The sequence below is a fragment of the Enoplosus armatus genome, chromosome 8 (assembly GCF_043641665.1).
Source record: "Enoplosus armatus isolate fEnoArm2 chromosome 8, fEnoArm2.hap1, whole genome shotgun sequence".
Taxonomy (NCBI): Eukaryota; Metazoa; Chordata; class Actinopteri; order Centrarchiformes; family Enoplosidae; genus Enoplosus; species Enoplosus armatus.
Window position 1 is genome coordinate 24,837,798 of NC_092187.1, and position 24,564 is coordinate 24,862,361.

Here is a 24,564-nt window from a genome sequence, read left to right on the forward strand (position 1 = left end):
CCATCTCTACTGCAGCCTCTGAGGTGACCTGCACGTTCATGTTTGACCTTCATTAACATCACAACAAATAAATGTAAATGTCAATTTATTGTCATAATTTGTCCATTTTTGTGTCCCAAAAGTCTTGTTTACGTGGCCCCCACATCATCCATTACTATCATGGAACGTACTTGTCGGGTATTGTCTTTGTTTATTCAAAGGCCACTTGCCAACAAAATGTCTTGTGTAATCAAATTAAAAATATCATTGATCATCATTGATTTACACATAGACTACAACTAATTTTGATCTGGCTTTTCTGTCTTAAATATTATGTGTTAGGTGTAATGGCTCAAGGCCGGACAGACTCACGCGTCGGCACACAAACCAGGCAGGGAGCAGGCAAAATCCGAAAACCCAAAAAACTAAGCAAAGACAAATCAATCAGTTTTTGCAGGTTTAACCCATAAAAAATGATAATACCGTAGTTCTGTTTCCAGAACACTTTTATTCTGTGCCTAGCATGTACTGTAACACTAAACAACACAAACATCAACCATGAACATTTGCAGCCAATTCTTTTCATCTTAACTTATACTTGTAGAAGCAATGCACAGAAATGTCACACATTATACACATTCACCTGCAAACAGCACTCAGTTTCTTTACTTAAGTAACAGTAGAAATACCAGTGGAGCCAATGTCAGATACTTGTATACTACTGGGCAGATTATAGTACTGCATCACATCATATCAGCACATCACACCAAGGATGACCAGGCCTTGAGGATCAGACTGGCGAGCTCCTTATCCTCTTTTAAATCCCTCTTAAAAACATATGCAGAAAAGTCTGAGGGCATCTGGTGGACGGCTCGAGAATGACAGGTCTGGGGAGGAGGAGGAAAAACCATGACCTGGGAGAAGTGAGCATGGGCTGGGGACAGGGGCTGAGTGGAAGTGAGGAGGAGATTTAAAGGTACTATATGTAACAATATGCAACAATTGACAAGTATTAATCACTTTTTATTGCCAATGTGGGAACGGACACTTAAAAAAGGCTATAACAGCCTGTGGACTGTTTTCTATGTGAAGGACTCGGGACGTTATGTGCGCTCCATGTTCAGCTCCCCTACAATGCAAACAGTGTGCAACTCTAGCTAACGTTAGCTTAGAAATGGAGTCCGCTAAAGGCTACAAATGATTGACACCCACCAAAACACAGAGTCCAACACAAAGTCCATGTAGCTTGCTTGCTAACGCGGAGGAATCGCTAGTTAACGTAGCACGAGCTGCACAAAAACACCTGCGCGAATATATCGGCAATCGCCGGCTGTTGGGCTGACTGTGGCCGACTGGAAGAACTTAAACATCACCCAACCCGAGTTCACTTAACGGCCACCGGTGTCATTAGAAACAAGGATTTTCTGAATACTCTGTAGAACCTTTCAGTATTTTATATTGTTTTGCTTTACTTATTTGACTCTTTCTCATACGGAGCTCATTCTGCTTACTGTTGTTTAACTTCTTCTTTCAACTGTTTAAATCATTTTTTGTCTTGTAAAGCACTCTGTAACTTTGTTTTGAAAAGTACTATGTAAATACAGTTTATGATTATTACATGTATTTTTATTATGAGTCAAATAGTACAATATTTCCCTCTGAAATGTAGTTGAATGCACGTATAAAAGTAGTAGTATAGTAGTATAAGTATTTCAAAATGTTTTTCTACATAATAAGACGACAGTCGTTCTGATAAGACTGTGAGAACATTTTGCAGGGTTTTTCTGCTGCTCTGGTCCCCAAACTTGACGTACTGACGTACTGACGTAGGCGTATTGTTTCACTTCCGGTTTCTGTGACATTGGTAGCGTGTGTTTGGCTGCTGTAAGCTCAAACAAGTTATATTTGTTCGTTATATATTTCATTACAGCGGCTAATACCCGCATACAGGAGTTCTGCTTAACACTGATAGTTCTCTCCTTCTTTTAGCGACTTTTTCGCTAATCTCAGTTGTTTACACACTATTCTGTCTGTTACATTAGCTTAGCAGCTAGCGATAGCTTCTCTATCTGTGCTGCTCGGTGTGTCAGATGTATAGTTATTCCCTCGCCTCCTTTAGCGATAATGGCAAATGTAATAAATGTAGTTTATTTAGCGTGCTGGAGGCGAGGCTCCGCACCATGGGCGACTCAGTGTAGCTCCTGTTAGCCGTTAGCCAGGGAGGCTGGGTGACTGTCCGGAGGAAGCCCTCAGCAGAAGAAGGACGTTTGTCCTTGCCACTGTCTCCACTGTGCTTCTCATGGTGGGACCTGTTGGGTCTCTGTAATAACATTATAAAGAGTCGGTCTAGACCTGCTCTATTTGTAAAGTGTCATGAGATGACTTTTGTTGTGATTTGGCGCAATATAAATAAAACTGAATTGAATTGAATTTTGAGATGTGATTCAGAAGTTATACAAACTGTACATACTCATCATTCAGCTCTTCTTACATTAACAGTTATTAAAGAAAATAACATGAGACATATAAAAAGAAAAAAAAAAAGATTTAATGAGACATTGTCATGCACAAGATAAGCTAGCTACCCAGCACCTTTGTACACATTGCATCATCAGAAAATATGACATGACATGGTAAATAATTATATCAAATCCCAGAAGCATACTCACGACCATGAATATCTACAGTAAATCTAATGGAGATCTGTTAACCTTTTTATAAGGTAAGTGGAGATTTTATGCATCACTAAAATAAAACAAGTTGTCACACAGACTAGTTTGTGCGTAGCGATTAGCATTTTACCGATTATTTACACCCACTAAGTGCCAGCTGTAAGAGTTACATAGCTGACTGAACTGCATGCTAATTAACATGTAGAGTGAAGATGGTGGACATCTGTGACCTGACACGTCATTTTAGCTTAGAAGTGCTATTTAAATTTTAATTATTATTATTATTATCATTATTACAAAAGATAATATTATAGATAATGTGTCACAGTGGAAGCATGTATAAAGAAACTTACTACAAGTTAAGGAAACACATGCAAATAGACAAAACACACACAAAGAAGTGACACAGCAGCAAAATGAGAAACATTCTGCAATTTGACAACGCGGACGTGTCATGAAGAAATATCCTGCAGATACAGAAAACAAAGCCAATTCGTTTCCCTCATGTGCTTGTGTTTGAATCCAAACGGTATCATGTGTGTTGTGTGTGTGTGAGTGTAGAGTAGGTTTGGTCCTGATCCCTGCTGGCTGGATGGAGGGTCAGGTAGGTGGAGTCTTCACATGTAAAGACTGGAGGACAGTTCTCATAGGAGGGAGTCTGAAAACAAACAAACATTTGACAGAATGAAAACACACCTAAAATACAGTTAAAGCCCTTGAGAGCAGGAGGCAGGACATGAAAACAGAAGTCAAGATACACACTCTCTAAGTTTCTCTGCAGTGAAATGCTGCACTGTAGGCTGCCGTGAAGGAGAGCAGCACTGCAACACTGGCAAGGAGGCTAAACACAGCAGAGTTCAGTACAGAAAGGATCGCCATGCGGTCGGGTTTATTGAAGCCGATACTATCTGTTCAAATACGCTCTGATAGCGACCCTTAGGATCGGCTCGGGACATCTCTCATGACTAATCACCTGCGCTGGCACATCTTAGCCAACAGTGAGAGGAAACGAAGAGTTAAAGAAAGTCACCTCCATGTTTGTGCCGACTGAACTTCCTCTTGTCTGCAAACCTGTGGAAGAGACAAAGTGTTTTTCACTATTATAATGAGTAAAGTTTCTTTAAATGTTGTGGGTTTGTGAGCTCAGGGACAGTCTGTGTCATGCTTGCTCAAACTAATTTTTGCAATAAGTGATTAAAATCTGACTGAAATGTCCTCTTTGTTAAGAAATGGTTTCAGAGGTTTCAGTTGTTGGTTACTGTGTAAGAGTTTCCTGTTGCCTCACCATCAGCTTTGCTCTTCCTCTGAATGCAGATTATCATCAGCACCAGCCAAGAGATGATGACAATGATGACAAGAATCACGACCACATACAGCCACATGCCTGTGAGAGGTTGAAGAGAAGAAAAAGAGTGTTTTACGGACGCTTCCTAGTTGGTGATGACTGTTCTCACAGTGCTGTCAAACTAATAGTAACACATGAATAACATCCTATTTTAAACAAAATATTCAAATCCTGAAAACAAAAGAATATAGTTTATATGAATACACGCACATTCATACATTTAAATAGTGTCTTTTGTTGAAGAAAAGTTTACTCCTTGAAGAAAATAATCTTTACTTCAGTAATGTTGAGCATTCGTGCAGCATGGAGACACACTTACACACACACATACATGAGTTCCCGTGTAAGTTAAGGTGTGACTCTGGAGTAGGCTGGGCTCTTTTCACAATAACTCACTAGACAAAGTTCTCTCCCATCGGGTAGTTGAAAGGGTTTCACCTGCAGGGTCTATCATTGAAGTGTAAATAGTCCCAACACAGAGCTCATTGTCAAGACATACAGAAAGGCAGGCACTTAATCAAGGCACACAGAAATCAACAACACCAAATAAATAAACTACTTTCTGATTGGCCAGCAGGTGTCCATTGAAATCATATAACAGGACACTTCAAACATCGTTCCAGACAACAATTTAGCACCGAAGGTATCTTTAACTGCATGCTGCCATAGCAACAGTATTTTCTACAGTTACTAACAGTTAGCCTAACTCTCACTGATGAAAAAGACTGAACCATGGGTCAACCTGACTACGTGCGAAACTTTAAAGGAATCCTTTAACATTTTGGAAAATATGCTTATTCAATTTCTTGCTGAGAGTGAGATGAGAAAATTGATACCACCAGCTAACTATGAAGCCAGTTAGCTTAGCACAAAGACTGGAAAACAGGGGGACAGAGCTAGCCGGACTCTGTGCAAAGGTAACATAATGCACCTACCAACACCTCCAAAGCTCACTAATTTACACTAAATCTGTACAAAAGCCGACGTGTAAGCTAAGCTAACCAGCAGCTAGCTGTCGCTTCACATTTAGCATACAGACATGATTGGTATTTATCTTCTCGTCTAACTTCCTGCAAGAAAGCGGGTGTATTTATAAAAATGTCAAACTATTCCTTTAAGAAATAAATGACCATTTGAACACAGCTTCACTGGTAAGTGGCCATGGTGTCAGTGTGTTACCTCCAGTTGGTGTGTCAGTTGTCTGCTGGTCAGAGGTTGAATTCTGCGTTGTTGGTGTGGAGGCTGATGTTGAAAAAGCCGGCAGAGCCAAGTTTGCTCTTGAAGTTGTTGGATCTGTGAACAACAAAAACATAGTGATAGAAAGAAGTCCTTACGACAGACATGAGCTGTTGGTTATAAATGAGCATTTATCAGTTTTCGCAGTGATGGGAATTTAAAACATCAGCAGCTGTCAGTGAAAGCTTTCTTCAGACCTCCAGAGACATGAACAAACATTTTCATTCTCGTTCATTTTCATTCCACTTTAAGTGGAAACTCACCATCTGAGACGATGATCTCAAACCTCCAGTCATTGTTTGGGAAACCTGGGCTCAGACCAGTTATGTACCATCCTGAGTCAGACTTGGTCAGCTGTGTGATGCCCACATACATGATTTGTCCCATATATCTGATGCTGTATCTGCCACTCTGAGCTCTGACACCAGTTGTCTCAACAAGAATGTCTTCTTCTTCACATTGTTCCTTGCAGAAGTACTTCATGTTTCCAGAGGAAGTGAAGCTGCATGCAACTACGACATCTCCTCCAGTTTTTGCATTGAGGAGTTTTTCTTTAGAAGAAACAAGGTTTCCATCCAGCAGCGCTGTTGAAAAGTTTAACAATCAATAGTTACTATCTGTACTTAAGATGATGTCGTCTGATCACAGTTACACTGGGAGCTGCCCAGTTCTACCAGTCTGTGACTGATTCAATGCATCATAATCCCACCCTCTGCACACAATTTGATTTGATTACATTTGATTAAATCACCAAACATATTAATGAAAACTCTCTTCAGAAGCAAAAACCTGACGCTGATGTCGAAATGAAAAAGTAAAGAAAATATTGTTGTATTGCATCCAAAATTGTGTGTTTTCATCTGTCAGCTGTTAAATTCTTGATCACAAATATATCACAATAAGTGTATGTGTGTGTGTGTGTGTGTGTCAGTCTGTTGGTTGTAAATGAGGATTCATCAGAGTTCACAGTCATAAACAACATGAGGAAATGAATCTAGCAGCAGCTGCCAGTGAACAGTGAAAGAAACACTTGACTTTTTAGTAGAAACTCACCATCTACAACAATGATTTCAATCTGCTCGTATGAATTTCCCGCGCCACCTGAACCACACCTGTACATTCCTGAGTCAGACTTGTTCAGCTGTACGATGGTCACAATAAGATCTCGTCTTGCCGTTCCTTCTTTCCTCCTCCATTCGATGCTGTATCTGCCTTTCTGAGCTCTGACACCAGTTGTCTCAATGAGAATGTTCTCTTGTTGACACACTTCCTTGCTGAAGAACTTCCTTCTCTCAGATGAAGAAAAGGAGCATTTAACCGTGACACCTCCTCCTTCAGTTCCTGTGTAGTAAGAGAGGGTTCGGGCATTGAGGAAACCAGGGTTTCCATCCTGCAGAGCTGCTGAGAAGATGAACATATGATCAATAGTTACTATCTGTACTTAAGATGATGTAGTTTGATCACAATAATTACGCTTTCAATTCTGATCCACGGTCACACTGGGAGCTGCCCAGTTCAACCAGTCAGTGACTGTAACAGTGTTAACAGTTAATCCAACAATGATTTGATTTGGATTCATCTCACCATCTGCACACAACTGGATTTAAATTGCCACACATTTGAATTAAAACATTCATCTCAGAAGAACAAACTATTAAAACTGTCACACTGATGTCAAAATGAAAAAGTATAGAAACTATTGTACAACACAGTCAGGAGTATCATTAAGCATATTAAGTTATTAATCACAAATATATCATTTGAAACAATAAATACATAAATATGTGTATGGTCCACTGCTATGCAGATAAACTGCTGTGTGTGTGTGTGTGTGTGTTTCAGTTCATCAGTTACTTTACAATGAATGATTTAAATGAATGATTATCACAGTGATAAAAAAAATAAATAAATCTATCAGCAGCTGTCAAGGAGCAGTTAAAGAAAGAAACATCTTATACTTTTTAGTAGAAACTCACCATCTACAACAATGATTTCAATCTGCTGGGAAAAATATGATGATGATGATTCACCCAAACCACACATGTACCATCCTGAGTCAGCCTTGTTCAGCTGTACGATGGTCACATACAGGACTCCTTCTCCCGTTGAATAACGTCCTCTTCCAAATCTGATGCTGTACCTGCCACTCTGAGCTCTGACACCGGTTGTTTCAATGAGAATGTTCTCTTGTTGACACTGTGCCTTGCAGAAGAACTTCCTTCTTTCAGGGATCGGGAAGGAGCATTCAACAGTGACACCTCCTCCTTCAGTTGCTGTGTAGACAATGATGGCATTGGTGTTTCCATCCAGCAGAGCTGTTGAGACGATGAACAACAATAGTTACTGTCTGCGACTTCCTGTAAGATGCTGCAGTCTGATCACAACATTCGCTGCTTCACATTTCCACAGATCCACAGAGTCACACTGGGAGCTGCCCAGTTCAACCAGTCTGTGGCTGAGGATCATAGACTTGCACTGCAAGCTGTTTGTCATCATTGACACTACACGCTACCTTAACATTGAGTCTCCTTATTGCGTCATACGCGTTCTTATATTCCTTATTCTGTGAACATTTCAACACGTCTTAGTCACACTCCATCACTGTTTTCAATTATAAAAAGATATATTTTACACATTTATTGTGAATTTCTATTTAATATTTAAGGTTCTTAACTTACAGTACGGAGAAAATAACTGATTCCCTCAGTGTAATGTGTAAATCCTTTCAGTATTGCTGTTTAACGGCCATTTTTACATTATTTTATGGCACTTTATTGACAAAACGATTAATGGTTGAATTTAGCAAAATAATCGGCAGATTAATCGATAATGAAAATAAGTTGCAGCCTTAAAAACAAATATGTACAAATTATTTTAAATAAAAAAGAAAGAGATATTTAACAAAACAAAACTTCTTTTGAGGCAATTGTGAAGGTTTTGTCAGCTGCATCTTAATTGCGTGCACTTGTAAAATGCATTTATGTATTTTATTATTGTAATCATTTAGTGTTTCTCTTTAATGTAGCACAGTGTTAATATTACTGTCAATTCTTTCTCAGCATTGGAGCTGAAACCATTTTCTGATGCCCCCCCAAAAAATCTCTATTTAGGTAATTAAATTAATATCAAATGTGCAACGACGAGTGGACTAATGGCTTGATCTAACGACCACTAGTCAACTGGGAAAAGGGTTGGTCGGGGGCAGCCCTACATGTTTCGAAGCAATTGTGAAGGTTTTGTCAGCTGCACCTTAATTGCACTTAGTGAAGTGATGATAACTGAAAGTAGTCGGGTAAGTTTGTGCCCTTCATTTTCCTTCCTGATGTACAGTTTATCTTGAAGAAGTAAGAAGTACTTGTAGTGAAATATGCTTTAAAGGATAGGTTCACATTTGCTCAAGTCTGACCTAAAACAATAGTCACAAGCTCATGTGTACATAAATACTTTCAAAAGACTGTAACCAGTAGAAGGACTGTGAGTTCTGTCCCCCATCACTTACACTGAGGGACCCCCGTCCTCGAGGAATGACTACAACTAATAAACCTTACAATGTACGTATGGACATGTGACGATTGTTTTCGGCCATCGTGATGAAACATATAAAGCACTCAGCCGACCAATAGAGACAATAAAGAAAAATGTCGTAATAACAAGAGAGAGGGACAGAAATCCAGAGAGAATGAACTCACAGAGGAAGAAGAAGCAGATCAAAGTGAGACGGACGTCCATGTCGAGGCTCTGATGGTTTGATGCTGCCGCTCTTCCTTCTTCACTGGCAAACCAGGAACTTGTTACTTCTTTAAATGATGGAGTCCCTCCTCCAAACACAAGACACAGCTCTTCTCTCCTCCCCTCTCCATCAGTCTCCATCTCTACTGCAGCCTCTGAGGTGACCTGCACGTTCATGTTTGACCTTCATTAACTCTGTCTTTGTAAATACTTAAATACCGCCGCGGTGAAGGCAAATGTGTCCGATCTGTCTTCAAATGTTTGTGTTCTTGTTTATCCTTTCCTAAACTGTGAGCAAAACGTAAAGACATTACTGCTGTCAGCACTGTGTACGCAGGGTAGCAGGACACACAGGGAACAGGACCCACATGCAGACACTGAGGCAGAGCTGAATGCAGGTAAAACCAGGGGGACAAAGACTGAAGAATGAGGCAGGCAAGGGTCAAAACCGGGAAGCGGTCCAATACAGGCAAACAAATCCGGGAAGGAGCAGGCAAGAATCAAAGTCTAATTAACTGCCCATAAGTCCAAAAAAATAACAGTAACACACAGCAATAACATACAACAAAGTGGCCCTGGAGAGAGGGAAGCACACAGAATAAACACAGAAGCAAGACGGGGATAATGAGGGGCAGGTGAAACTGATCAGGGCAGGTGCAGATAATCACACAGGCGGGTAATACACAAAGGCAGGAAGTGAAGTAGTCTGACGCCAGAGGAGGGGTAAGTAACAAAATAAAACAGGAAACATCAAACACAAATGACCGAATGAACCAAACACACAATCCAGGAAGCACACTGTGACAGTTATATATCGTAATGACAGCTGAGAGAAGCCAGATTTCTGTTTGTCATTCTTAATTTGGTTCAATAATAAGTCATTTTATTTGTATTGTGTTGTTGGGACCAGCTTTTCCACATATTTTATTCAGCTTCTTCAAATTAGTGAAACAGCGCCCCTCAAGACTGCAATGGCTGGTAAATGTCAGTCAACCTGTGTGGTCAAAGATGGTACTGCACTCATTCCAATGAAACAACTGGGATAGCTAGTTTTCCTAGAATTACATTTGTTGATTTGGTTAGAATATGCAAGTCTGTCCTTTTGTTTTAATTCTCATAACTAAAGAACTAAAAGCGTTAATGTTAGCAGGTAGAAAAGGCGTGACGTCAGGCTTAAAATACAGCATCCATTTTTTAGCCAGTGTTTTTTCCCAGAATGATAAAAACAAAGTGCGGAGACTAGTGTTGTAGTGATGTTGGAGGAGGAGTCAAGGACCTTAGGGCTAAGCTCCTCAGCTGAAGAGTTTGATGGTACTTTGTATTGTACTCCACTGTAATGTTATTTGTTGTAACAGGATTTTGGAGTGTTGACTTCCTCCAGGATGAGGCCTCCTACAGACAAGCAGCAAGCTCAAATATATTTAAGATCATGGGTGCTGTGTAGCTGTAATCAGATGTAGGGAGACCGGGGCTTGTTGTCACACTTTTCAGACTCTTATGTATTTCTTGGAATCAATCCATCAGATTAAAAAAAAAAATGTACCAGACAAATGACCAAAATCTCAGGTATATATTTTGCATTCATGTCATTTTCATATCTCGTGCCCATGCAGAGTTATAGGCATTCAAATAGAGAGTGTCAACATGTGACATTTTGCCCCATCATCGGGTAAGTTGTCTCACTATATGGGATAAGATGTCACACTGGATTTTTCAACTAATAAGACAAAATTATTGCTATTGTTATTTTTTTTACTTGAAAGTGGACATTGAAGTCAGGCACAGAAAATGTTAATCATTGAGCTTGAAAAAGCCATTGACTATGGCCATTGAACAAACTGTTACTCAAAATATTACGCAAAATGCACTGAACTGAAGTCCTTAGGAACTGCTGTTATTACTTTTCTTAAAATAACAGAATCAACTGAACTACAAAAAAAGAAAGAATTGGTTCATTATGAACTTTACAACAGTCGTGAAATGCTGCCCATTGTTGATGAAGTGATCACGAAAGTGCACCCGAGGGAATATGAAGTAGGGGGGTATAGTGTCACCAGGGTACCCCTTTCACCAGATGTCAGTGACCCCACCTGTTTAAACCCACGCCTGGCTACCAAGCGATCTGGTTTCTGTACCGTTGTCACACCGGTTTCTCACCTCAGTTGGAGATAAACCAAAATAGATGTCAGCGGATCTCATAAGATACTTCTCAAGCTGCAGCTCCAGCTCTGCACTAAAAACCTGCCGTGGTGATTTGTACCCTACCACTGTAGTTGGGACAGCTGTCTGACTCTGTATTTCGGCTGGGGTGAATTTCTTGCAGTACCGAGCCAAGGTACGGCAGTTGACATTAAAATCCTTTGCAGTACTCCTGATTGATTTATGACCAATGGTCACCTGCCTTACTGCCCTCAGCATCACGTCCGGTGCTGCACTACCATGTTCTGTTTTTCTTTTGTAATTCCTGACCATGTCTTCTCGCATTCTCCTCTCCTTTAAACCACCTTTTTTTCTGTAAAAAAATAAAGTCCGAATGTCATTATGATAGCTGCTGATAAGCAGACCCTCTGTTTTAATGTAAATCCTATTTCAAGCTTGTTCTTCTGGGGTAAGATGTCACATGTGACAACTCGCCCCAAAATGGCTGAGACGTGTTGCCCCAAACTACCATATGTTGATGCTCACCTAAGCTCACAATGTGCGACTATCTTCTCAGACAGGACATGACACCTGACCATGTGTAGGAAAAAAACTAGTATTCAACTTTTTACTTGCGCCCTCTGGTGGGGAAGATAATTGCAATGTGACAACTTACCCATGTGACTTCCAGCCCCGGTCTCCTACACAGTTTCACAGATGCTTGGAAAGGAAGAGATCAGTTGAAATAGATTTCATGTCCTCACACATTCAAAATTGTTGTGTTTCCTGCCTCCAGAAGACACTGATGAGTGATGAGAAGTCACAATATAAATGTGGTACTATAAGCACCGAGAAAAAATCGAATGAGTTGAACATTTTGAATCTAGACGATTTGTAAATGGAGTTTTAAAAATACGTTCAGGTATTTACTGACAAAGGTCTGTTAACGAAACATAGCTCCTGCTGTAATAAAGTATATATAAATAAAGTATTTCTGATTCTGATAACTTTGGGCTGACAGTTTCATTTTATTTGCCTACATACCTGTAATTGTAAATAAATATAAATTATTTTGTTCCAGCACATCCATGATTTAATTACTGGTTATATGACAGAAGACACAGAAGACATTTTGTCATGAAAGTTATCGCACAGGTGGGGCTAATATTATTAATCATGGCTGCATTCCATTTAGGTGCTCCAGTTCCAGTGCCCCCATATTGGGCTCATTGAAATGGCTTACTGGGACACCTAAATGGAGCTATCATTAACATTTGTGTGTGTGTGTGTGTGTGTGTGTGTGTGTGACAATGGCTGCTCACACATGTGAAAGCTGCTTCCTGGTTGTTCACCATCAGACCAGCAGCTGTCACTGTAGACCACAGATTTGAATCTTCTTCTTCAACATTCAAAGCCGGTCCTTCTGTTCGTTTTACAACCTGCATCATATTTAGTTTCTCAGCTTTCCTGGAACTAATTAGTTTGTGTTCAGCAATTATTTCCGTGGCATGCCAGGGTTGAGGGTTAATTCCAACTTCTAATAATACTGAACGTATCGTTTCACAGCATAGAAATAAATAATAGTCTCATCCTTTTCCGTGCAGACGTTTAGACATCATCTGATGTTGTCTGTTCTCCTTTTATTTCTCTTTAGTACCTTCTCTTCATTTTTTATTTTCTCTTCTGACATTTGTCTCAAAACAGTTTCAAAACAGCCCATTTCGGCTTCTTACTCTTTGCTTTTTCTTCATAATGTAGACGTTGGGATGCCACACACTGACATTAGTCCAGCAGCTCCAGAGGAAAATCACTCATTTGGAAAATCACACAAGATATTCATTTGATATTCGATCTCATCTTGTGCACATAAGGACTTTAGAGCCTCTGTAGTAAGTCCTGCATAAAGGAATGCTTGTATATTCATTTACAGTTTCAACCCATATGCAGTCACATGACAGAGAGGCTTCCAGAGCTCTCCTTAAGCTATGTTTTCTCGCCTATGTGTAAAGTGAAAGCAACCTTGTCTCCTTGAAATGACAGATTAAATGCAAGTTAAATTCAATTTATAAAATACAAAAATCAGTAGCTCATCCAGCTAGCCCCAGCGTGCTAGTTAGCTAGCCTCTGAAGCTAATGACCAGCCAAGCCAGCAGGTTCCAGTGGGTTGCTACGTTAGACGCATGAGTTGCCACCTTGGTTGAATGAACAGTTGGCTTCTCATTTCCCACCGCCGGCCTCTCAGTTACCAGCGCCGGCTTATCACTGGCCAGATCAGCAGCTGTCCTCTGCAAGGATTTCGCCTTGATCGTAATTTTGTCCCTTCCCCTGCGCCATAGTCTCTCTAACCTTTACTCTGTGTTTTAGCAGCTGTTGGACAGGCTCAGACCGGCTTGTCCATTGTCATGCAGTAATAACTTCTGTGTGTCAGCTGTGATTTATTAGTCTTGTCACCGTGGAGATGGAAGATGAACAAGCTGCTCTGCTGTCTCCATCTACGGTTCTTTCATTCAAGCTTAACATTTTATTTGAGGTTTTATCATTTTCTTTCTTTAATCTTCAGTGTGATTTTGTTTCTATCATCTTCTCTCTTCTTCTCTCCTGTGCTTTTTATCGTCCCTCATTGTTTTGTAGAGTTCCCTCCCAGAACACTTGATCTTTGGTTCTTTGGTTCTTCCTCCATCTGTACATCTTCATGCATCCCTTTCGGTTCAGTTCTCTCACCCTCCTTCATTACCTTCTTCCTGCTGTCCATCCTCCCCCTGTCCTTCCCCCCCCCCCCCCGGCTGATCTCCAAACTCCCTGAGCTTGTTACTCACTGTGCCGAGGCATCTCATTTCTTTCCTTCTAAACGCTGCATTCAGCCTACTACACAATGTCTCTGTCTCTGTCTCCCTCAGTGGAGGAGGGATTTAGATCAGTGCTGATACACTGACTGGACGTGGAAAGATGATTCAGATTCAGATTTCAGATTTCCTCCTGTTGGTGTGTACGGTTACTGCCACAGCTGAGCAATGAACTAAAGATTAGGAGGTAAAGGCTAATATTTACTTTAAACATGTTGTCAGTGTTTTTAACTAAAGTGCTGTCTGGAGGCCACAGTGTTCATTACAGCCAGAATATGAAGTGTTGGACAGGACAAACAACATACTGATGATTTCACTGTTCTTAGAGTCTTACCAGTAGTGGTACTGTGACACTGACGGTGATGCTTGAGGGAAGGTCCACAGCATTATTTGTTCTTTCCCGAAATCATGTGTTCGGGTTTGATTGAAGTGTGAAGTGTTTTTAGTATGTAAATTACATCGTGACAGTATCAGAAATAAGAAATGAATTGAAGACGATAAAAGCATTTACATCAATATGCAACACAGTTATTAGCACAATAAGTAGTCTAACTATCAACTGAGCTTCATCCACAGGGTGACAAGCGCTGAGTCTACTGTCTGACCCCGAAACCTTTATAATAATACTTATTACTTATATTAAATGTGGTGCAGAATTTCCAATCTGCTAGGTGAATTTAAATTAGATATGAAGTTGCACCTTCAAATTTAAATAATGTTGCAGGGCGGTCAGGGAGTAAAATACACTGACTGGTATCTTTGTGTTTTTTAGTATCAGATAAAGTTTGTCAGACAAAAATGATTAGAGGCCTAAAATATTTGGGTTATCTTAGCTCAGTTACTGGGTGTCAAGGTAATACACCTGATCATTCAACGTTTTCTTACAAGAACACAAACAAAATACCCATACACTGCTGTTTTGTTCCCAATTCTCCTTTTCTTCTACATGGTAATGTTTGATGAATGCATGTATTTTTGCCTCTTGACGGCTGCTGTTTTATTTTTTACTCCTCTCACACTTGACTCAAAGAAAGACCAAGGGAACACTTCACACATCTCATTTCACTTCATTTTAATTTAATTTACTCAGCATTTTTCACATCTTTCACTACTAAAATGTCTGCACAAGGCGTTGTACACTACACCACTTTAGATTCAAGAATTATGTCCAATAATCCACAACGTCCAATACTTAATTCATGCATTTCATTTCTCAGTATTAATAAGTCATTTTACACGGATCCAACACAATGATGGCCACAACCAGCCTTCTCTGAAGCCCCAACCACAATGTGAACCATCCTGCTGCCAAGGAAAGACAAGCAAAAAAATGTAGACTTAATATTAACAGTTTAACATATAATAAGGTAAAAAAAGTGTGTTTTTAAGAAATTGTGGTCATTCCGAGAAGAGACAGAGAGGCTTATTTCTACTCTCACTGGAGCTGAAAATAGCCCAAAATGTAATGCAGGAGTCTCTGAAAGCATTCTGGGAAAGTGATTTACAAATGATGCACCTGTAAATGAAAAGGCAAGTGAGCAGTAAAACAACTCTTTGTCCTGGAAAACACTGAACGTCACAGATCAATGAGATCTGACAGTCAGATATAAAAGTGGGGGGTTTTTTTTGCCTTTAATGCACATACCGGTTGAATACTGGATGTTGATCAACAGTGCATTCTTCCACTGTGTGAATCACCACCATACAATTCTGGACATTCATTGTCCTCAGAGAATAAAGTGGCTTAGATTCTGAGACGTGAAGCAAAAATCTGCAAAGAAAAAATCACTCGGCTTTTTGTCTGAATCGACTGAGACGTTTCTTTATATATGAAAACAAAGTGTGTTAAGTTCAAAGGTTCTTCTCTCACAGGTTGTCATCCTATATACATATTCTGAGCAGCGAAACTGCATTATCACATATCACACTGCAGTTAATGTGGAATCAACGAGCAGGTTGACATTCATGGCTTTGCTCAGTTTCTTCACCAGTGATTGGACACTTAGGCTGAAGTGTTGAGGCAGTAAGTCGACTCTATTTTTCCTCTCATTGTTTTTGCACCAACTGGACCACTGGACTGTCAGCGCTCTGTGTTTAATCAATGCACCAACTGTAGCTGATCTCAGAAGCCAGCAGGAACTCCGTTTCCCTCCAGTATCTGTACATTTACGAACAAGATTCATGAAGTCGCACATTTTTTGCTCAAGTTTAAACATTTTAACTCATACAGATGTGTCTTTGCTTCAGTTTGCGCCACCCCTCGTGTCTCTCCTTTGACTTTATATGCTGTGTGTCTGTTTTGTCTGAATATACTAGGAGAGACGAGGAGATGGAAGCCATGTCCTTCAGGTGGAGAGAGCAGTCTCTCGACTTAAATGTATAAATGTATCTTCACTAAGTTGGAAGGGACATCATACAGGAGAGGGGTTGAAAAACCTGGTTCCTATCAAGTGTTTTCTTTATACCAAGAGACCCCTGTCTTGATCAGGATCCAGTCCAGTACCAGCAGAAGAGTTAGGCAATGGCACTTATTTGGCTGCAAAAAAGGACATCCAACATCCAATCCCTGAAAAGTAATTTGTTCCCAGATTGAGCCTTCATGTTATTCCACATGTACTCTCCATCAAAGACAGTTCAGGGGACAGTTTTAAGCAGCTCTTTTCCATACGAGTGTTTTATGTTTTGAATCACTCCTCTTTTCCTCACCCTTTCTGAAGTCTTCCCTCCTTTCAACAGGTTTCTATCTTCCTTCCAGCTCCAAGAAATCTGAAGCTGATCTTTCCAAGTTTGTATTGCCAGTTTCTTCCCTCTTTTCTCCTCCTCTTCCTCCTCTCTGTCCTCAGATCACACCGTGGTCACAGAAAGCAGAGGGTTGTATATTTTCTTTCCGTCCGGCGACCTCGATCCGTGAGCCAGCAGCTCCTGGATAGTGATCCAGTTGTCGAGGATGCGACGATTCCTCTTCTTCATGATCTTCTTCTGGCTCAGTAACAGGATGTTGTTGCTTGGGGAGTCCTGTCGGGGGTGAAGCTGGGCAGTCTGGGATGAACGGGGGTCTTCAGTGGCCCCTGTTGATGGTGAAGAGTCCCTGGACATAAAACCAAAGAGTAATACTGATTTAGACAACCGTATAGGGGTTTTAAACATTTGATACGTAGCCCCCAAACTCCTGAAAGATTATATTTCTTTATTTTGGATCATGTTCGCACAACATAATATGTTGTGCGCAAACGTTCATATCTTGTTTGCGCAAGTTATTACCTTGAGCAAACGAGGTTATATGTTGTGGGCACAAGATGGATCTAATATGTTGGGCAAACAAGATAAAAACGTATCTTAATAATAAGCCAAGATAAAAATATTATCTTTTGGGACTTCAAGGGCTCCGTTTTTTTTTTTTATCCCAGTAACTACAAACGTATTCCAAAGCACACCTTAAACCCGCATTAAGCTATGTTTTTGACATTGACTCAAATTACTTCCTGTGATGTGATAAACTGCAAAAACCTGCTCGTTGTCAAGTTTTTTTTATGCCTACAGAGAACTGAAAGATATATCACGTTATGATCTTAAAGTTAATATCTTCTACCCACAAAATAAAAAAATATATTCTTCCAGGACTCCAAGTCTTGTTTTTTTTCCAAACCTAGTGAAAATATGCAATACCAGTACAATAAGAGTAATCCAACATGTTTTCAATGCAAATGAATTAGTTTTAAGTAAATATATAATTAGTGTTTTTTTTCCTTCTTGTGCTGCAACTGCAACTCATTTCTTACAAACTATTCAAATTGATTGCTGTTGGAATCAGGTTGAAGTATTTGTGCTACATTTGCAGAGTTTTGCACTTTAAGAAAATAAATGATAATGAACTGCTTAACCAACTCTACAGCTCGATGCAGCAGTTTGTTGTTTTGGTTTTCCAGATGAAAAAAACTGCACGGTTGAGTCTCGTGGCTCTCACCAAATCCCCAAATAAAATCTTCTGCGAATATATAAAGTCTCACAGTGCTTGATTATATAAGATATTGTTTAGGTGTTCCCTTCAGTTATCCTTTTAAAACTTTGGATAAAGCTGGCCTTCTGGTAATCTACCTGTCTCCCCTGAGGTAGTCCAGGCGGCTCTGCATCATAAACTCTCGTCTTCGTCGGTATTCTCTGGCTCTCAGCAGCTGCTGCTTCCTCTCCTCTTTGCTCCAGTATCGGCCCTGTTGGAGCACAGTTTGGAAGACTTTTATCACTGGTTTAATGATCAGTTTGTCACACTGTATGTAGCCCTGGTGAAGAAATAAGGGATTAAACTTATTTAGTTCCAAATATGTTTAACATGACATGTAAGTAGTAGCAGTTACACGAGGAACTCAAACAGTGAGTAATTCAGTTACTATAACATGATACGATATGAATATTTCAGGTTGACTGTGTGTACTGTGATTATTGTGCAGCCTCTACCTGTTTCATCTCACTGGCAGCATCGTCGTCGGTCGTCATACCACTGCGTTCCTCTCTGATCTTCATGGCTCTGGCCTTCAGGAGACGATCCCTGACTGGCCGCTTGGCCACGTAGCGAGTGCCATCGCTCCGGATCTTTACCTGGACACAAACAGGACAAATCAGTTTGGCTTTATGAAGTCTTGAGCTGCTTCTTACCCTTGAATTTCTAGCTAGATTTAGGGTTCCTTGGGCTCAGTTGGAGGGGGTCCTTTAAAAGACTGTACTGTGGGTTATACACGTTCGAGCCCATTAACAACAAAATGATGTATATTATACATGAGGGCTGGTTGATATGGGTAATAATATTTTTTTTCTGGATATGAGGATTCTTCCAGTTCACTGAAATGAGCAGAAACCAGTGGCTGAACCAATTCCACAAAGTCTTTGTCCACCTGATTTGGGGGTCTGATTTTTGCAGAAGCCAATTTTATTCATCGCTGTGGTTAATATCACTAAAAGGAAGAAGATGACTATCAAAGCTTGTCCTTGAACTTGGGATGAAGCGCCTGGCTAACTTGACTTTCTTTATCATCATACCATTTACCTTCCACTCCATGCGTTGTGGTGAAGCAGTTGGTGATGAGTGTGTCAGCCCAAGCGGTAAGGCCAGTCCTAATCGCGAGGCGCCTGTATGGTGGTCCTCCAGACCACAGGGGGCGCTGTTCACACTCCTGGGGCTGGCTGGGCTGCTGCTGCCTGTGCCCATCCCTCTCTCCTTGCCCTCGGCCCTCACTTTGTCTCTCACTCGGTCCAGCGGGTCCACCAGGCCCTCAGAGGGCAGGGTCATGCAGCTCTGGTAGCGCTCCAATGGTTTGTTGTGGCTGTGGTGTCTTCTGGTGAAATAGGGACTGGACTCTGCGCTTCCACCTCCGGGCCTGTCGGTGGCTCTACCTGCAGCCATAATAGCCATTTTCTTGTTAACAAACACAGCTATCTTTATAGTCACTGTTTGTAACCAACAAACGTTGTGTATATCCTTGAGGTCTAACAAATCTTATTGCATTTCCTTCCTCATAAACATTCGAAAAGCCGATTTTGAAACCAACACTGTTTACATCCATGTTTCCATCAGCTAGCAGTCTAGCTACAATTTAGCTCTTTGACTGATAGCAACTCTATCAATGGGCTAATGTCTGATGACTGATTCCAGCTAGCAGACTGCTTGATGTAGTGCAAGCACTGTTGGCAGGACATATAGAAGCCACCAAGGCAACCCTGTCTCTGGTGCTATACTGACAGTCGAGACCCAGAGGAAGTATATTTGAAAAGCTTGATGACCTGGAGTTCTGTATCTGATACTTCTGTGTCATTTGACATGAAGGGATGTGTTATTTAGGTAACCTGACTGAAAATTCATAGTGTGTTGTCCTAATTATACAGTGTAATCATGAACTCTCCACCTAGTTCATTGTGTATTAATATATAATTTGGGATTTCGAATTAGCTCAGTCACAACGACTGATTTCGTGAAGCCTGGGTAGCTCAGTCGGTAGAGCATCAGACTTTTAGCAGTTTTGTTTTAACCCTAACAGTTTAGCTGCACCACAAAAAAGGGACTCCCAGGAATTTTGCAGAAGGTCTTCTGAAGGGCCTATGCACACTTGATGACTTGTGTAAATGGACAGCCCCCTACCAAGATTGTGTCTTGATTGTCAGATTGTGCAATGACTGCCTGGTGCAGTAAAGATTATGCATTTCTTGTACACCAACTGCCAAGATTGTATCCTCCTAGTTCATGGCGTATTAGTATATAAATTGGGATTTGGACTTAGCGCAGTCACAATGTCTGTCTTCATGAAGCCTGGGTAGCTCAGTCGGTAGAGCATCAGACTTTTAATCTGAGGGTCCAGGGTTCAAGTCCCTGTTCAGGCGAATGCTTTATTGTGTCTGTAGTGCTCCCTATCATCATCCTTCATGGAGGTCTCAGGATGAATGGTGTGTTTGGTCAGCACTTGCAGACTTCCTGTCAATATGCTGGTTAACATGCAGGAATTTTGCAGAAGGTCTTCTGAAGGGCCTATGCACACTTGATGACTTGTGTAAATGGACAGATTATGCATTTCTTTATACCAACTGCCAAGATTGTATCCTTCTAATTCATGGTGTATTACTATATTAATTGGGATTTGGACTTAGTTCAGTCACAATGACTGTCTTCATGAAGCCTGGATAGCTCAGTCGGTAGAGCATCAGACTTTTAATCTGAGGGTCCAGGGTTCAAGTCCCTGTTCAGGCGTATGGTTTATTGTTTAAGTAGTGCTCAGTATCATCATTGTTCATGGAGGTCTCCAGGATGAATGGTGGATTTAGATGCAAATCAAGGTTGACCCTCCTCTCTTCCAGAAGAAGGTTTTAATGGACCTGAAGCTGTTTGTTAATTGCCACAAGAAGAATAACTTATGCACGTTAGCAGTTTTGTTTTAACCCTAACAGTTTAGCTGCACCACAAAAAAGGGACTCCCAGGAATTTTGCAGAAGGTCTTCTGAAGGGCCTATGCACACTTGATGACTTGTGTAAATGGACAGCCCCCTACCAAGATTGTGTCTTGATTGTCAGATTGTGCAATGACTGCCTGGTGCAGTAAAGATTATGCATTTCTTGTACACCAACTGCCAAGATTGTATCCTCCTAGTTCATGGCGTATTAGTATATAAATTGGGATTCGGACTTAGCGCAGTCACAATGATTGTCTTCATGAAGCCTGGGTAGCTCAGTCGGTAGAGCATCAGACTTTTAATCTGAGGGTCCAGGGTTCAAGTCCCTGTTCAGGCGTATGGTTTATTGTGTCTGTAGTGCTATCTATCATCATCCTTCATGGAGGTCTCCAGGATGAGTGGTGGGTTTGGACAGCACTTGCAGACTTCCTGTCAACATGCTGGTTAACATGCAGGAATTTTGCAGAAGGTCTTCTGAAGGGCCCATGCACACTTGATGACTTGTGTAAATGGACAGCCCCCTACCAAGATTGTGTCAGATTATGCAATGACTGCCTGGTGCAGTAAAGATTATGCATTTCTTTATACCAACTGCCAAGATTGTACACTTCTAATTCATGGTGTATTACTATATTAATTGGGATTTGGACTTAGTGCAGTCACAATGATAGACTTCCTGAAGCCTGGATAGCTCAGTCGGTAGAGCATCAGACTTTTAATCTGAGGGTCCAGGGTTCAAGTCCCTGTTCAGGCGTATTTATTGTGTAAGTAGTGCTCACTATCATCATTGTTCATGGAGGTCTTCAGGATGAATGGTGGATTTAGATGCAAATCAAGATTGACCCTCCTCTGTTCCAGAAGAAGGTTTTAATGGACCTGAAGCTGTTTGTTAATTGCCACAAGAAGAATAACTTATGCATGTTAGCAGTTTTGTTTTAACCCTAACAGTTTAGCTGCACCACAAAAATGGACTTCCAGGAATTTTGCAGAAGGTCTTCTGAAGGGCCCATGCACACTTGATGACTTGTGTAAATGGACAGCCCCCTACCAAGATTCAGTCAATGGCAGTCTTCGTGAAGCCTGGGTAGCTCAGTCGGTAGAGCATCAGACTTTTAATCTGAGGGTCCAGGGTTCAGGCGTATGGTTTAATGTGTCTCTAGTGCTCGCTTTCATTGTTTATGTAGGTCTCCAGGAAGAGTGGTGGATTTGGACAGCACTTGCAGACTTCCTGGCACTAAGTGCGGCAACAGAGACCCTAACCTTAACCCTATAACTGGCTACTTACAAGCAACCAAGACTTTAGCAGAATTGTTCCTAGTCCTTGACAATGATTCAACAGCCATAGACTGGTTTTGCGTGAGTTAATTAAAACACAGTAGTAACTGTAAGCGTTTGAAGTACATGTATTGTGTACCTGCTCTGGAGCCCCGCCCTCCATCAGCTACACCCCTTCTTGAAGATGATCCCGCGTCTCTGGTCAGAGACCTGATGATGCAAACAAACCCATCATAATAATAATACATACATGTAGTTTTACAAAGTTTAAATTAACAAGATGTGTTAATAGCAGTAAAAAGCAAAACCATGAAGGAGACCTGAACTTGGAGGGTGTAGAGGGGGTGGAGCTTGAGCCGTGAGCCACATTGCCATTGGCTGTTTCGTATTTCCTGTAAGTGCTGGGGGAGAAAGAGCAGCTGAGGTTCGAGTGCCGTCTCTCTCTGTCTCGGTCCCGACCGTGACGCCGTGGGGTGAGGGGGGAGTTCAGAGGGGGGAGGCGACCGACGGGGAGAAGAGGAGGCGGAGACATCAGTCCTCTCCCTCCCTCATCTTCCTTTTCCTGGAGAGGCGGAATCTGCTCGGTGCTGACCAACGGCGTGCTGCGGCAGCTCTCCCCCCCAGTGTTGTAGGCGCTGGTGCTGTCTTTGTCGTCTGATCTTTCTGGGAGCTCATTGATGGCTGACAGCTCGTGATGATGAGGGTCGTTATCGTCGATGTCGTCATTATCGTTATCTGAACCTACAAATAAAGACTTTTTGGTTTATAATCATTTAATTATATTTTTAATTTCTGAGATTAAAAAGATTAACACCTGCAAAGTAACTACAATCCACACATTTTATTTGCATTTGGAGACAAGTCAGTCCCAACTTCATCTTTATCCTGTCAAAGAACTTTTTGAGTTTGAGTCAGTTGTCGTCATGGTTACCTGCTTCTGGAGGGCCTGGACGCCCCGCTCCGGCCGCCACTGTCTCCTCCTCCATCATCCAGGCTTTGAGACATCTCTCCCTGAGCTGCTGCATCTTTTGTGCTCGGAGAATGTTGCGGCACTTGAACTCCAGGTGGCGTAACTCCTCCTCGATCAGCGCCATCTCGTGCTCGCTTAAAGTCGCGTTGCAGTTCACGTCCACCACCAAAGAAGAAGAAGCTTCCTCCTCTCCTTCCCTCTCTGCCTCTGTTATCTCTTCCTGGTCTTTTACATCTGCTTTGATGTCTTGACGTTCATTTTTCACTGCTTCTCTTTGCTGTTTTTCATTATGTCTCTCGTACTGGCACTTGATCTGCAGCAGCTCCTGGTACCGCTGGCACTCTTCTTCCGTCAGGCCTGGCATCATCATCATCAGAGGGGGCTGATGGTGGTGGTGGTGGTAGTGCTACAGGTCAGAGGTCAGGCATTAGCAGCCAGAAATCAACATCAGGCCATGGAAGTCTTTCACAGCTTCCAGTAATCTTCCTATTTGCCTCTGAGCTGAAAATACTTAATAATACTTAATACTTAAACTTAATTGTTTTCATTACTGATTAATTTACTGCTAATATTTTTGGTGTATTAAATGCTAAATACAAGTTACCAGAGCCAAAAATTGTCAAATTACAGTTACAGATCTCAGCAATTAGTTGAGTAGGTAAGCTGTTTTTAGCCTCACAGAGTGGCTAGCATGACAGCAGGTGTAATGTTTTATTTCTTTTTTATCAAGCAGAGCTAAACACAGTGGAAGCACTGGTCACAGCTCTTGTTGCTATGAGACGACTGACAGCCCGACTGAAGTGCACCACTCTAGATAATAGCTTGAAGGTTTGAAGGAGCACATACAGTTTATCCCCCTAGAAGTCCATCTGAGCCATTAGGGTCATATCAGTTGTTAAAAGAATAAGTCGAGCAATATCTTTGGTTCTTGTCAACAAATCCCACGAAAAGCCCAAAACCAGCAACGCGTTCCTCGTGCGTCTCTTAATACTTCCTGACTTCCTGTCTGTGGCTCTCAGCTCTCAGCTCATTGGTTCCTGCTGAAGACGTAAATCTTTAAAAACTCCTCACAGATTTATAGTTTCATGTTTTTAAAAATCAGGCTGTGATACACACTCAACACTTGTTCGTAGGATCTGTGTATTGTTGGTTTGGCTTTTTATGGGATTTGATGACAATAAATAAAATATAGAATATCACCAGACTTATCCTTTAACAAGACCTCATTTTAATATACCTTGTGGTGGTGGTGATGGTGGGGGCTGTACGCTGCTCCTCCTCCAGCTGCCCAGTCCAGGCCGGGGAGGGAGTCGGAGCTGAGCTGGAGGTCTCGCAGATGGAGGAAAGGAGGGGTGGTGTCTCCTCGGCCGTGTCCGGGGCTAGGGCCAAGGCCGGGGCTGGGTCTAGGACTGGGCCTAGGTGCAGGAGACAGGGGGGTTTGCAGTG

At 41.4% G+C, this 24,564-nt stretch overlaps 1 protein-coding gene and 4 non-coding genes across 5 annotated transcripts in view; 4 read left to right on the forward strand and 1 right to left on the reverse strand.

Annotated features, from left to right (window-relative positions):
• Positions 1-16,787: 16,787 nt before the first annotated feature.
• The window catches only part of LOC139288933 (PDZ domain-containing protein 4-like), a 41,311-nt gene continuing 33,534 nt past the window's right edge, over positions 16,788-24,564 (reverse strand). The window contains exons 10-17 of the mRNA XM_070910399.1: positions 24,356-24,533; positions 23,080-23,524; positions 22,469-22,883; positions 22,288-22,358; positions 18,982-19,328; positions 18,396-18,536; positions 18,039-18,151; positions 16,788-17,031 (exon numbers count right to left, since the gene is read on the reverse strand). Of these exons, the coding sequence (XP_070766500.1) occupies positions 16,788-17,031; positions 18,039-18,151; positions 18,396-18,536; positions 18,982-19,328; positions 22,288-22,358; positions 22,469-22,883; positions 23,080-23,524; positions 24,356-24,533 (1,954 nt within the window). The remainder of the gene's footprint in view (positions 17,032-18,038; positions 18,152-18,395; positions 18,537-18,981; positions 19,329-22,287; positions 22,359-22,468; positions 22,884-23,079; positions 23,525-24,355; positions 24,534-24,564) is intronic.
• trnak-uuu (transfer RNA lysine (anticodon UUU)) lies at positions 20,237-20,309 on the forward strand. The gene has a single exon. It is a non-coding gene; the product is annotated as a tRNA-Lys (tRNA).
• Positions 20,601-20,673, forward strand: trnak-uuu (transfer RNA lysine (anticodon UUU)). Its single transcript has one exon. It is a non-coding gene; the product is annotated as a tRNA-Lys (tRNA).
• Positions 21,138-21,210, forward strand: trnak-uuu (transfer RNA lysine (anticodon UUU)). The gene has a single exon. It is a non-coding gene; the product is annotated as a tRNA-Lys (tRNA).
• On the forward strand, positions 21,555-21,627 carry trnak-uuu (transfer RNA lysine (anticodon UUU)). Its single transcript has one exon. It is a non-coding gene; the product is annotated as a tRNA-Lys (tRNA).